General features: G+C 64.8%; 1 protein-coding gene across 1 annotated transcript; it reads right to left on the reverse strand.

Annotated features, from left to right (window-relative positions):
- Positions 1-8,925: 8,925 nt before the first annotated feature.
- Positions 8,926-13,416, reverse strand: AQP8 (aquaporin 8; the record flags this gene model as incomplete). The annotated part of the gene is made up of 5 exons (XM_084216234.1): positions 8,926-8,968; positions 9,244-9,378; positions 10,451-10,665; positions 11,177-11,303; positions 13,214-13,416. 5 exons carry the CDS (start codon positions 13,414-13,416, stop codon positions 8,926-8,928), a joined length of 723 nt encoding a protein of 240 aa, XP_084072360.1.
- Between the last annotated feature and the right edge of the window lie 262 nt (positions 13,417-13,678).

The following is a 13,678-nucleotide window of genomic DNA, read 5'->3' on the forward strand; positions in this document are numbered from 1 at the left end:
TGAGGAGAGACCCAGCTCCCCACGCGCCGGCGGCAGGAGATCCTTCACAGCCGCCGCTGGGCGAGAAAAAGCCCAAACCTTGGCGCCTGAGCTTACATAAAGCTCCGGAGCGGCCGGAGCGAGGGGACAGCCGCGGGGACGCGGGGACAGCCGCGGAGGCACGGCCACAGCGCCGCCCGGCTGGAGCAGCCCCTGCTCCCGTCCTGGATGTGAACATCCATCATTTCCTTTGCCTCCAGCAGCCCCGCCGCGCCCGGCCGTGCGGATGTGGAATGTCTGCCTGCTCCGGGATGGGACGGGCGGGACCCGGGCAGGGCTGTCCTGAGGACATCGGGACACTGCGGGGCCACAGAGGGCTCCCGGCGGCCGTGGCCCCCAGAGCACCTCTGCCCGCCGGGAGGAGAGTGAACACGGCGGGCAGAGACACCCAGGTGTGCTGGGCAGAGAGGAGGAAACCCGGGCGGAGCAAACACGGAACTGCCGCCCCCGAGGGTGCCCTGAGCACGGGGGATGCAGCAGCTGGCAGGGAGCTGCAGGAAGGAGTTAAACTGGGTTCCCTCCATCCCCGTCCCCAGGCTCGCGGCTTGCCCAGGACTCCCAGGGTGCAGGAGTGGCCTGGGACTGCAGTTCCCAGGCTGTGAGGGGCAGCAGGGCCGTGCCAGAGGAGTGAAACACTCCCAGCTCAGAGCTGCAGCGCCTGGTGTCCGGGGTTTGTGCGAACACATCCTCATTCCTCAGAGCCAAGGGCCTTTCTCCATCCCTCCTCTCGGCAGGGCGTGCTGCAGGTGGATGGGTGGGATGAGGAGCCGGCGCTGTTCCCTGCCCGGGGCTGCACAGCCTCAGCTCCCTGCAGTGAGGGACACTGCCCAGAGGTGCTCCGAGCCCTGCGCAGCCTCAGGGACACTGCCCAGAGCTGCTCCGAGCCGTGCACAGCCTCAGGGACAGTGCCCAGAGCTGCTCCGAGCCCTGCACAGCCTCAGGGACACTGCCCAGAGCTGCTCCGAGCCCTGCACAGCCTCAGGGACACTGCCCAGAGGTGCTCCGAGCCCTGCACAGCCTCAGGGACACTGCCCAGAGCTGCTCCGAGCCCTGCACAGCCTCTGCTGCCTGCAGTGGGGACACGGCCACCCCACCTGCCCAGAGCTGCTCCGAGCCCCGCCGGCTCAGGGTGCTCGCATGGCTCGGCACATGCCAAACATGCTTAGGCTATTTAAATATTTCATATTCCTGGCTGCTGGCTTGCAGGGAGAACAAATTAATTCTGTTTTATGTACCCAGAAACGGCCCACATCAAACCGCCTTCCTGCACAGTTGGTTGAGCAAAGTTTGTGGTGAAATCCTTGGGGTGTTGTTGCTTGGTTCCCAAACCATCTGATCAATAATTGGCTTCCATGTCCTATAACTCCACAGGAAGTTGTGGTTATTCCTTGCTATTGATCCAACTTTTTAATTTCTTCTGTGTTCCACACTGGGTTAGTGCAGGGGGAGGTCAGGGTGGTGGCAGGGGCAGAGTGGCACTGTCACCTCCACACCTCTCACCGGGGTGCAAAGGGGAGCTGCGGGCTTGGGACAGCCAAGCAACAGCATGAAGAGTCAAGGACAGCATTACATTTTTATGCTGGATTAAAAAGCAAGACTCAAACTCAACAGCAAGACCGAACTGTGAGTGATAGGCTCGAGCTGGTGCAAGATGAAGAGAAAGCCCCAGGGAGAGCTCAGAGCCACTTCCAGAGCCTGTGGGATTTCCAGGAGAGCTGGAGAGAGACTGGGGGAAGGGATGGAGGGACAGCACACAGGGAATGGCTTCCACTGCCAGAGAGCAAGGCTGGATGGGATATTGGGAAGGAATTCCTGGCTGGGAGGGTGGGCAGGCCCTGGCACAGGTGCCCAGAGCAGCTGTGGCTGCCCCTGGATCCCTGGCAGTGCCCAAGGACAGGGCTCGGAGCAGCCTGGTGGCACAGCCCAGCTCTGGAGGCAGAGCCAAGGGGAAGCAGGAGGGGAGCAGAGCCACCAAGCCTCTGCTGTCCCCGGGCCGGGCTGCAGCACCTGCCTGCTCCGGGCTGCACAGTAATTCTGCTTGTGCCATGGCAAACTCCAGCTGCTCTCTCCCAGGAGCTGAATTTCTCTGCAGCTTCCTTCTCCCGAGGGAAGGCTGGTTTTATACCCATCATTCATCACATTGCTCAGAAAATTCATCTCATAATGAATTCTTCACCCAGCCCTTCCAGGAGCCTCATTTAAATAACAACGAGGCTCATTAACGGCGCAGGGCTGATCCCTGAACAATGATTTCTTCATTAAGCTTTGCCTGGGAGGGTTTTCCTCCCAGCCGAGCCAGTAATCCCTTCCCTCGCAGCCGCCCTCCGCTGCTCCTCACTGCCGGGCCCCATCGGGCGCAGCAGGGGCCGGGATGTGCCGGGGTGCTCGTTTCCAGAACCCTGTAACCCGGGCGCCTCAGGCCTGGGATATGGAAATCCCAGATGTTCCTGCGATGCCTTTGGCCTTTGGCCACCCCGGCTTATCCGGCCTGGCCGGGGGCCTGCCCTGGGTGCTGAAATCCCTGCACGCAGAGGCTGCACAGCGCATCGGGGCTCGCTGGGTTTGTGCCCCTGCGGCTCCGGGCTCTGCCCCTCCCCAGGAGCCCCAGCCCGGCTGTCCCGGGCACTTCCCGGCACGGACCAGCCCGGGATGGAGCGCAGGGAGGGGCTCGCTGTTTCTCACCGCCCTTATCTCGTGTTGTTTTCCACTGCAGATTATTCCAGCCTGAGGGCGAGCGGGCAGGCGGGAGCTGCGGCCGGGAGTGCCGGAGTCCTGCCTCGCTGTGCTCTGGTGTCCCCCTGGTCACCCTCTCCAGGGCCACATCCCGCGCATCGCGTCCCTTCAGCTCCTCACCGGGAGGAAAAACGATGAAAAAAATGTTGCAGGCAGAGGACAACATACCTGTCATAAATTTCCAGAAATATTTTGAAAAAGTTTCATTAAAAAAAAAAAAAAAAAGAGCAACAGAAAGAAAGTCCCCTAGAAAGACTTGGGGCTTCAGCAGTTTAGGACCCAAATTAATTTTGGAAAACACTTGCATGAGGCTTTCCCTGGTCTCTGCTGAAATGACTCGGGCTGGTTTTGCCGCTCTGCCTCGGCTGCTCCTGTGTTCAATGGCCCCGAGGGCACCGCGGGGCAGCAGGTGGGAGGACACGGTGTCCCCGGAGCCCTGGCGGTGTCCCCGGAGCCCTGGCGGTGTCCCCGGAGCCCTGGCGGTGTCCCCGGGGTCCTGCCGGTGTCCCCGGGGTCCTGCCGCAGTGCCCGGCCCGGCGCAGGGATAGGGAGCCCGGCGCCGGCCGAGTGGGAATTTTCTGCAGCAAATCCCAGCGGGTTGTTTTACTCCACGAGCTGCGAGGTTTATTTATCCCTCCCTCACTCTTGCTCATCTGTGTTTGTCAGCCAGATCGTACCGGTTGCCATCTGCAGGAAGCTGTAAATTGTTTTCTGGCTTTTCCCTCTCTGCTGCGGCTCCTGCAGCTCCCTCATGCTCCTCAGAGCCGGGATCCGCAGCACCGGGACGGGCAGTGCCTGACCCCGGCCGTGCTGCGGTCCTGCAGGGCCACAGAGCCCCCAGAAGCTTTGGGGCTTTTCCCGTGATGGTGGCCGTGGGGATTTCCTTGCGCGTCGGGCCGTGGCCGCCCCCGGGCTGTGTCCTGCCCAGGCTGTGCCCTGTCTCCCGGGGGTCGCGCTGGCACTGACACACTGCAGGGGCTCGGAGCCCACCCCATTCCCAGCTCTCCCTCTCCATTCCTTCTCCCAGTGTCCCCATGAAACCCAGCTGCTCCTGCACCCCCAGGACAGCCCGTGAGATGTCACCTGGGCTCCCCAGGCATCCTCCCCGCTCCGGAAGCAAGGAGGATGAACTGTCCATAACCCCAAATTTTCCTGGCTGGCATCCATCAGGTCCTGCGAGCTCCTTTATAAACCCACATTTGGGTGCTAAGAGCCATCCTGCTTTTTCCCCACCCCACCCCGTTCATTCCAGACGGAATTTCTTCCCCTGAAAGGACTGGCTGGACTGGCAGCAGGTGCTCGAATGTAATTAAATCCCGTTGCTCTTTCCGCTGGAATAGGAGCGCTCCAGGGAATTCCCTGCCCGTGGGGCCCTGGGATCCCCCACCCGTGGGACCCCCGCCCGTGTCCGGGGTAGCCCCGGGCAGCCGCGCTCCCTCCGCTCCGCCCGGCTCGGGATGTCACCGTTCCCATGGCAACGGGAGTTCTGGAAAAAAAAACAAAACAAGGAGGAAAGAGCTGAGGGAAGAGCTCGGAATGGGAAGGGGGCTGGGAGAAGAGCAGGCCTGGGGCGTTCAGTCCCCAGAGGCCACCCCAGCCCACAGGGACATCTCGAGGATGCTCAGGGGGCCCGAAGCACGGCGGGGACCCAACTCGGACCCCGCGGCCACCCACCGGCCCAGGCGGGGGGGACCCGGGCCCGGGACCCCGTCAGACCGGCAGCACCGCCGCGGGGGCAGGCGACAAGGGGACAAGGGGACGAGGGGACAAGGGGACAGCCACCTCCCTGACAGCCGCTCCGGAGCCCATGCCGGGTGAGCGGCCCTGGCAGCTAGCCCCCCCTGCCACCCCTCTGGTCTCCTCCGGGCCGAGCCGCGCCAGGCCGAGCTGCCGGAGCCGGCCGGGGCTGCCGGGCACGGCGGTGACCCGGGGCAGAGGCAGCCCCGAGGCGCCAGCGCCGCCTCCATCGGCAGCCCGAGGGTTCCTCCATCAGCCCCGCGCTCTCTGCACAGTGTTGATCATTTTGATGGAGCATTTGTTTTAATTTCCCAAATGAGGAAGCAATCTTGTAAATATTGTGCGGTAATTAAAAAGGCTATTTATTGTGCGGCATTCTGGCTGCTGCCGGCGCAGAACGCGAGCGGCGTTCCCCTCCGAGCCCTCGCTCCCGCCGGCCCCAGGCGGCCCCGGGGTGGCACGGAGCTGCCCGCACCCGCGGTCCCGCCGCTCGCCGCTGGCGACCCGCGGGAGCTGACAGCCCCGGGAGAGACAGCGACACGGCACGGGCTGCCGCTGAGGATCGCCGGTGTGACCCCGGACTGCCACTCTCGCCGTATTTGCATGAGCACAAACGAGTTCTCCGAGGCTTTCCCTGCTGTGGTTTCTGTCTGTTATTTCTTCTCCACAAACATTCAAAGTGGCAAAAGCTGAAAAAAAAAATAACACTTGCAAATAAATGTCTGTGCAAATCCATTCTAAAACCCCTTTAAAATGTAAATCCTTCAGCTCCAGCAGTGCTGGGCACAGGAAGCCTTCGGAGGCTGGATGTCGGCAAGGAGGGGGGGTCTGCTCCTCCTGCACTGCGGGGAATGGGGCTCCAGGGAGCGGGGGTCCCCAGGGGACACCTCTGTGCCAGCCCCTCTCCGGAGAGCCCCAGCGGGGGGACGATGCCAATGAGAGGAAATGAAAGATCAGTGCAGTGACGAGAAGGAGAAGTGGGGTGGACCGGGGGCGGGGGGAAACCCCTCTTCCCACATTTCCCTCCCACCGGCCTCGCTCCAGGGCCGTGCCCGCTCTGCCACAGGGAGCAGCTGTGGCACCGAGCGGCCCGGTCCCCGGCACTGAGCTGGGACTGTGCCCGCTGTCCCCGGCCGGGGCTTGGAAATGGGGAGCACGGCAGGCACCGTGCTGGGGGGCTGCTCCGGGGGCAGGGAGGTGCCACAGAGCTGGGGACACGGGGCAGAGCTGGGGACACGGGGCAGTGCTGGGGGCACGGGGCAGAGCTGGACACACGGGGCAGTGCTGGGGGATTGCCATGGGGGCGAGGGACATGGCACAGCGGCGAGGGGCGTGTCACGGTGCTGGGGCCACGGCACATCACTGGGGAGGTGGCACGGTGCCGAGGGATGCTGCGCAGCCTCAGGGCCCGGCCCCAGCCCCGCGGGCACAGCCGAGCCGGGCGGGCAGGAGCCCATCCCCACCCCGCCTGCAGCGGCCGCCGGTGGCGCGGCTGCCGAAGCTTCCCCAGAATTCCATCCCCACTCCCACTCCTCCATCCCTCGCTCCCAGCTCCTACATGCAGCTGCCAGCTCACGCGCAGAGCTGGCTCCGCGCGTCATCGCCCACCTCCGCTGTCCCCCGGGCGGGCCCACGCAGCCACCCAGCCCCGCCCGGCCCCGGAGCACCCCTGGGAGCCCCTGGCACCGGCACCGGGAGCTGCCGGGGCGGGCACCGCGCCCGAGATGAGCCGGGGGTTCGCCCTCTGCAGCCGCTGCGGGTCTGCCTGATGGGCACCACGAGCTAAAAGGAGTCATTCACCTCTTCTTTGCAGGCTGGGATTTCTCCAGCTGCAGAAAACCTTTGGAGCTGAGCAACAGGAGAATTCCCAGATGCCCTCACGGGGCACGTTCTAATAGTGCCCATCCATCCTAACCCCCCCAGCCACGCTCCTGGCACCCCTCCCGGGGCTGCCTGTGCTCGGGGGCTGCTGTTTTAGCAGCAGGCTTCGGGGGAACACACTGCCAGAGCCCTGCACTCCTGCTGAAGGGAGGATCAGGAAGGGAAAACGCTGGGAGCCGATCCTTTCCCAGACTGTGGGTGAGGGCTGCTGAGCAGCAGGCACAGGCAAGAGCTGGCTGTTCTCCTGCAGCACCCTGATTGTTTTCCCTGTGTTCCCAAAGTGCTGGCACCGGGCACAGCTGGTGGCACCTGGGCCGGCATGTGCCTGCTGTCTGTGCAGCCTCTGGCATCTCTCCCAAATGCCCTGAGCTCATCCCAGCTCTCCACCAGGCAGGGGCTGAGTGCTGGTGCCTCTCCAGCCCCTCATGTCAGCAGTGACCACGCTGTGACTGCCCGTGGCAGCAGGATCCTGCACCCCCTACTCCTGAGCGCCATCCCCACCCCTACGGAGCCATTTCCATCCCAACAGGCACCAGAACCTGGGAAACCCCGGGCAACATCCCAGCAGATCCATGTGCTGATAAAAACACGGTGCAGACCCATGTCCAGGCCTGATGCAAATTTAATTGAATGGGAATGAGATGTATTTTATGTCCTTAAAGCACATTAAGTGCTTGGAAGTTAATTGGTATTTAATTAGCATAAATCAAGCACTTTAATAATACTCAAGGAAAAACAACGTGGTGTTACAGATGCTTTGTCAAAAGTCACCCTGACAAACGAAAGATGAATGTGCCCAACACATCAGCACACGAGGCTGTGCACGGGCTGTCCCCCTGCTGTCCCCTGCACCCGGGCACCCGGGCAGAGGCACCACTGCCCTGCAGGGACCTGCGAGCCCCCTGCCCTGCACCTCTGGGCAGAGGTGCCTTGAAGCTGGGGTGCAGCAGGGAGATGGGGGGTGGGATGGATCTGGGATACAGGAGGGAGCTGGGGTGCAGGATGGATTTGGGGTGCAGGGGGAATCTGGGACGCAGGCAGTCCCTGCGGCGCAGGATGGATTTGGGGTGCAGGATGGATTTGGGTGCAGGGCTCCGGGACGCAGCCGCGGTGCAGGAGGCTGCCCGGTGCAGAGCAGCCGCAGCCAAGCACGTTTCCTGCGGGCTCGAGCATCCTCTCGAAAGGGGAAGGAGGGAGTCCGTCACGCCCGGGGGCCCCAGCCCCGCTCCCACCGAGCGCTGTGCCCCGGGCAGGGGCGGGGACGCGCTGGGGTCCCCCCAGCACCCCACGGGCTCCCTTCGGGGAGGAAACAGCCATTCTGCTCCATGTTTGGTTCGGCATTTTTGTGGCGTTGCCATGGCAACCGTCCCGGTGACATCTTCATGCTATTTGTCTCCTTCTGGGGGTTGCACCATTTTCCTCCCTGAATGAGCAGCTGCCGGGCTCCCGGCTCACCTGGAGCCCCCGGAGCCTCCCGGGGCTCTCGGTTCCTGCCCAGCCCGGGGGGGCGCGGCAGCCGCCCCCCACCCCGAGCCAGGGATGCTCCATTCCCGGCCTTCCCTCGCTCCGGCATCTCCGCAGCGCTGTCCTTCTCTAAAAACACATCTCTGTGCGTGCCTGTGCCCTGCGCGGGTCACCTCCCGGCACGGCAAAGCAGAAAACGAGCTGAAAATAGAGAGGTGACATTGGCAGCGCCCTGCCAGCCTCACGGGGACAGTTGGGAACTGCCCTGGCACAGCGAGAGCCACCAGCGAGAGCGGGAGGAGGCGTCTGCCCTACCCGGGAGCTGTCCAGCCCCGCTGCTGCCCGAGGGGGAGCAGCCCGAGCCAAGCCCGGCTCCTGCCCGGGGCAGGGGCTCTGACCCGGCTCGGGACAGCCCGGCCCTTTCCCTCTCCTGCCTCCAGCCCCGCTCCTGCCCGGTGCCCCGCGGCTGGGCAGGATGGGCGGCCCGGGCTGCGGGCACAGCTCTCTCGGCACGGCCCCTGCCCAGGGCACCTCCGAGCCACGCCGGGGGCTGGGAAAGCAACAGGCATTTCCCGAACCATCGTTTCCCAAAATCCTGAGTGACTTAGCCAGGAAACACCAGGGGGTGTCTGTCTGGGGCTGGGGGTGCCAGGGCAGCCCCCGGGCGGGGCACGGTCCCCACGAACGCCCCCAGGGGAGGCTGGAGGCCGCAGGATGAGTCAGGGCAGCGCTGCCGGAGGGGACGGATGCCCGGCTGACGCAAAGCTGCTGCGCTGGCTCCTCTCCCCCTGCCCACACAGCTCCAGCCTCCCCTTCCGCTGACTCTCCTGCCTCTGGCAGCGCCCCCTCTGCCGAGCAGCCCCCGGCCCGCAGCACTGCCCCCTGGCACGGCAGGGCAGGCAGAGCCAGGTTTCCATCCTCGCCCAGCAGCACAGGATCTGTGGCTGGCCCACGGGTGCCAGGGAGGTGCCGAGGGGGGCAGGATGAAGGGGAAGTGGCAGGGGCAGGAGGTTCCACGCTGGCTGGGCTGGGCTGCACCCAGTGCCCACGGATGGGGTGCTGTGCCCGCTGTCACTTCAGGAGCAGGCGGGTGGCCTGGTCACCCAGCAGGAGCCTTTGGGGAGGAAAAACAGACAGAAATCCGGGCTCAGTGCTCCTGCCATGGCAACAAGGACATGGGCGCTGCACCAGCCTGAGGCTGATTGGCCACACAAGACACGGGTGAAGCAAAGGCACGTGTGGACACGGGCTGGGAAAGGAGTCTCCAGCCCTTGGACACCCCTCTGGAAAAGCATCTGCTGGGAGCCTTGCCCAGTGGAGGAGGCAGCAGCCTGGGGCAAAGGGAAGGTCAGGGTGGCAGGGTGCCAGTGCCATGCAGATGCCACGTACCTCACCAGCCCCGCGACGAGGAGCGCGGCCGCCATGGGCCCTACCCAGTAGAGCCAGTGGTAGTTCCAGCAGTTCGCCACCAGAGCCGGCCCGAAGGCTCGGGCTGGGTTCATGCAGGCTCCGGACAGGCCGCCCCTGTAAGCGGAACACGGTGGCTGCGCCATCCCAGCGGGACACGGGAGCAGCGCCCTCCCCTCGGCGCTGCGATGGGGCAGTGAGGGGGTGGGCAGCAGCATCCCCCTCCCGGGGCCCCGTCCCGGGGCTCTGCTGGGCGCTGGGCTCGGGCCAAGGGAGCCAGGCTCTGCTCGGGAGGGCTGCACGCCACGCACGGCTCGCACACGGGAGCAGGGCGGCAGCAATCACAGCTTTAGGGTAAATATTTGCCGAGGGGTTTGCGTAAACACGGCCCGGGGTCCTGCCGGAGCGGGTGGGCGCTGCCTTAACCCATTAACATCGCTAATTGCGTGCGCTCCTTATCCCGCACGGTGGCACCGGAGCGGGGCCGAGCCTGGCAGTGCTGCCAGCGGCCGCGGGGACACGAGGGACACAAACGAGGGACACAAACGAGGGACACAAACGAGGGACACAAACGAGGGACACAAACCCCTGTTTGCTCAGGGCTTCCCAGGGCAAACGCAGGCCGGGCAGGCCCGGGGTTTATCGCCCACGGCGGGGGCTCAGGGCAGTGCCGGCTGCCGTGCCACGTGCAGGGAGGAGCTGAGGCTGCTGCGGCTCCCGGCTGAGCCCGGCCTGCTCCTGTCCCCGGCCCATCAGCCCTCCCAAACTGCCAGAGCGCCCGCTGGGCTCATTTGACGGCCTCCCTGGTCAGGGCAGGGTTCTTGCAGTGGCAGGGGTCCTTGCACTGCTGCAGGAGGGCAGGTCTGTCCCATCCCATCCCATCCCATCCCATCCCATCCCATCCCATCCCATCCCATCCCATCCCATCCCATCCCATCCCATCCCATCCCATCCCATCCCATCCCATCCCATCCCATCCCATCCCATCCCATCCCATCCCGGGTGCAGCAGCTCGCGGTGGGATTTGGGGTGCCCCGGAGGGTGCTCAGAGCTGTCCTCGGTCCCACCCCACCGCCCCGGTCCCTCCTGAGCCCCACCCGGTGCCAGCAGCCCCCGGAGCGCTGGCCCTGGTGGCTCTGTGGGTCCCGCGGGGACAGAGGGACAGAGGGACAGAGGGACAGGGGCTCACCCCGCCAGGATGCCGGCGGTGACGGTGAGGCCGATGCAGAGCGGGGCCAGCGGGGTGCTGGTCCTGCCGTTGACGGCTCCCATGCAGACCACCAGGAGCAGGAAGGAGCTCAGCAGGATCTCGGCGCCCAGGGCGGCGGGCAGCTGCTCTCCGGCCGCGGGGCCGCCGAAGGCTCCGCCGCTGGCGTTGCCGAAGCGCTCGCTCGGTGCCACCGCCTGCGGGGAGAGCCGGCGGTGCCCAGGCTGTGCCCCGTGCCAGCAGCCGGGCTCGCTGCCGGGCCGGCGTGGGCGGCTTAAAGAGGAGCTAAACTGCGGGAGGAGAGGCAGCTCCGAGCTCCTGGCAAGCACAGCCCCGACCGAGAAGGCTCCGGGCACCTCCGGGGTACCGGGGGTAACCGCTCCCGGCCGGGGGAGAGAGAGCCCCGGCTGCCCGGGGGTGTGGGGGCACGGTGCTGGGAACGGGCAGCACCGAACCCAAACAGCCCTTAGGGCACAGTGCTGGGGGAACGGGCACGGGGAAAGGTCTGGGGGAGCACGGGGAAACAGCTGGGGGAGCAGGGCAGCGCCGCAGAGGCACCCTGAGTCCTCCTGTAGCCCTTAGAGGGCACAGCAAATTCCGCAGAGCAGAGGTTCGCTGCCCCCAGAGCCCGCAGCAGGCGGGGAGGCCAGGCCAGCCGGGCAGGGCAGGGACGGTCCCCGTGCCCCAGGGACACCCCCGGGTCCGTACCTTTGCCAGGCCAGCTCCGATGACCCCTCCGCAGAGCTGGCACAGCCAGTAGGGGATGAGCATGGTGATGTGCAGCCCCCCGAGCAGGCACACGGCCAGGGACACGGCGGGGTTGAAGTGGCCTCCGCTGCCGGGGAGAGAGAGAGGAGCATCAGCAGAGGGCTCACCCAGCTCGGGGCTCCCTCCCGGGCTGGCCTGGAAGCACGGATGCTTTCCCGGTCCTTCCGTGCTGCAGGGGAGCAGGATCCGGCTGTGTCCTCTCTCTGCAAAGCAGCAGGCTGGGCACACAGCCCCTCCTGCAGCCCAGCAGGGATAGTCTGAGGGACAGGACTTGGGGATGTGTCGCTGTGAGCAGCTCTGCCAGGGCAGCTGTGGGCAGGGGGCTGGGCAGAGCTGCAGGAATGCAGCGGTGGGGCTGGCACCAGCCTGGCAGGACATCCCCAGCAGAGCAGGGCTGCTGGGCCAGGCCCTCAGTACCAGACCCAAATCCTTCACCTCAGAAAGCACAAGCAAGTCAGACACAGAGGCCCTCTAATTAATACTGATTACCATGAGACACAGGTTAATGAACAGGTTTCATAACTGATCAGCCTGATAATTGCTGGTGATGAGTCAGAGAGTCTGGGAACCATCAGCACATCTGACTGCTCTGCTGGGATTGGGCCCCCAGGAGAGAAGGGAGCTGGGCTGCTCAGGGCTGGTGCCTGGCTGGACAGGGCTCCCCTACACCACCCCCTGGGCTCAGGGGGGACCTGGCTGCACACAAACCCACCTGGGGAGCAGCCTGGCTGGGGAACCCCTCCTGGGCAGGGCTCCTCTCCAGCCTCCGTGGGCTCAACCCTTCCCTGGGCTCAATCCTTCCCTGGGCTCAATCCTTCCCTGGGCTCAATCCTTCCCTGGGCTCAACCCTTCCTAGGGCTCAATCCTTCCCAGGGCTCAATCCTCCCCTGGGCTCAATCCTCCCCTGGGCTCAATCCTTCCCAGGGCTCAATCCTCCCCTGGGCTCAATCCTCCCCTGGGCTCAATCCTTCCCAGGGCTCAATCCTCCCCTGGGCTCAATCCTCCCCTGGGCTCAATCCTCCCCTGGGCTCAATCCTTCTCCGGGCTCAATCCTCCCCTGGGCAGGCCCTGGCACAGGGTGCCCAGAGCAGCTGTGGCTGCCCCTGGATCCCTGGCAGTGCCCAAAGCCAGGCTGGACAGGGCTTGGAGCAGCCTGGGACAGTGGGAGGTGTCCCTGCCCTGGCAGGGGTGGAATTTGGTGGGATTTAAGGTCCTTTCTAATCAAACCATTTCAGGATTCAGTGTGAACCTGCAGCCCCTCACTGAAGCCCCCCTGTTTCACCGTGCCAGGGTTGGGGGGCAGCAGGACCTGGCACAGAGGGTCAGGAGTGCCACTGCCCAAACCCCACCCGGGCTGCTCTCCCTCCCACCAGGCACTGCTGAATTATCACCCCATTGCTCTGGACCCCAGGGCCTGCCCCTGATCCTGGCCCGGCCACCCGGGGCAGCCTGGAGAGTCCCATCCCCGGCTGTGTGGAGCTGACACGGGGAAGGGAATGAAACTCCCCTGGGACTCTTGCAGCATCTTCCCTGGGGGTAAATCCACACCTCAGCTCCACACAACAGCTTTTCAGTGCTTTTCAGTCATTGAAACCCTGGCTTTTAAACCTGAAAATACTCACAGGAGGAGCACAGTTGGGTCAAAATGCTTTGCTCTGACATCCTTGTGAAAGGAACCATCTCAGCTCCACAGAGAATCACAAAATCATAGAATGCTTTGGGCTGGAAGGGCCCTTCAATATCTCCTAGTTCCAACTCCCAGAGGAGAATATTCCCTCTCCAGCTTGACCATTTTTATTAAAAGGGGCTAAAAACTGAAACACTGCAATCCAAAGCCAGGTGAACAGCCCCAAACCCACGGTGCTGCGGGTGCCACCAAAGATGCCACCACCCCTGCCACCACCCCCCAAGGGGCCACGCTGCCCACCAGGGCTCGGAAGGCAGCGGGTGGGAGCCAGGGCCACCTCCCCTGCTTACCTGATGTCCCCCAGCACGGCCACGGTGGCAGCCAGGGCCAGCCCGTGCGCCAGGGCGGGCTGCAGGCGGCCCGCGCCCCCCGGCTGCTCCAGCGCGGCCAGGCAGCCCGTGCAGGTGAAGAGGGCAGTGCCCAGCAGCTCGGCCAGGCACGGCTGCACCCGCCGCTCGTAGCAGGAGGAGGAGGGCTTGGCCTCGGGCTCCATCGCTGCTGCAGCAGGCACGGTGCCCGGGAGTGCCCTGGCACGGCCGGGCAGGCTGCAGGCTCTCAGCGGGGACCCAGCCCAGGAGGCTGCCGGGCTGCCCCTGACCGTCTGAGAGGCAGCGCTGGACGGGAGGGAGGCTCTAAATACAGATTGGATTTGCATTGCTAAGGGAAAAAAAAGGGGTCATAAAAGCTGTTGGGCCGGCCCCCAGGGATATCAAAGCTCGTTATCACTGCCAAGCCTTGCTTCAAGGCTTGGGGGC

This window comes from Fringilla coelebs, assembly GCF_963513975.1.
Source record: "Fringilla coelebs genome assembly, chromosome: 16".
Lineage (NCBI taxonomy): Eukaryota > Metazoa > Chordata > Aves > Passeriformes > Fringillidae > Fringilla > Fringilla coelebs.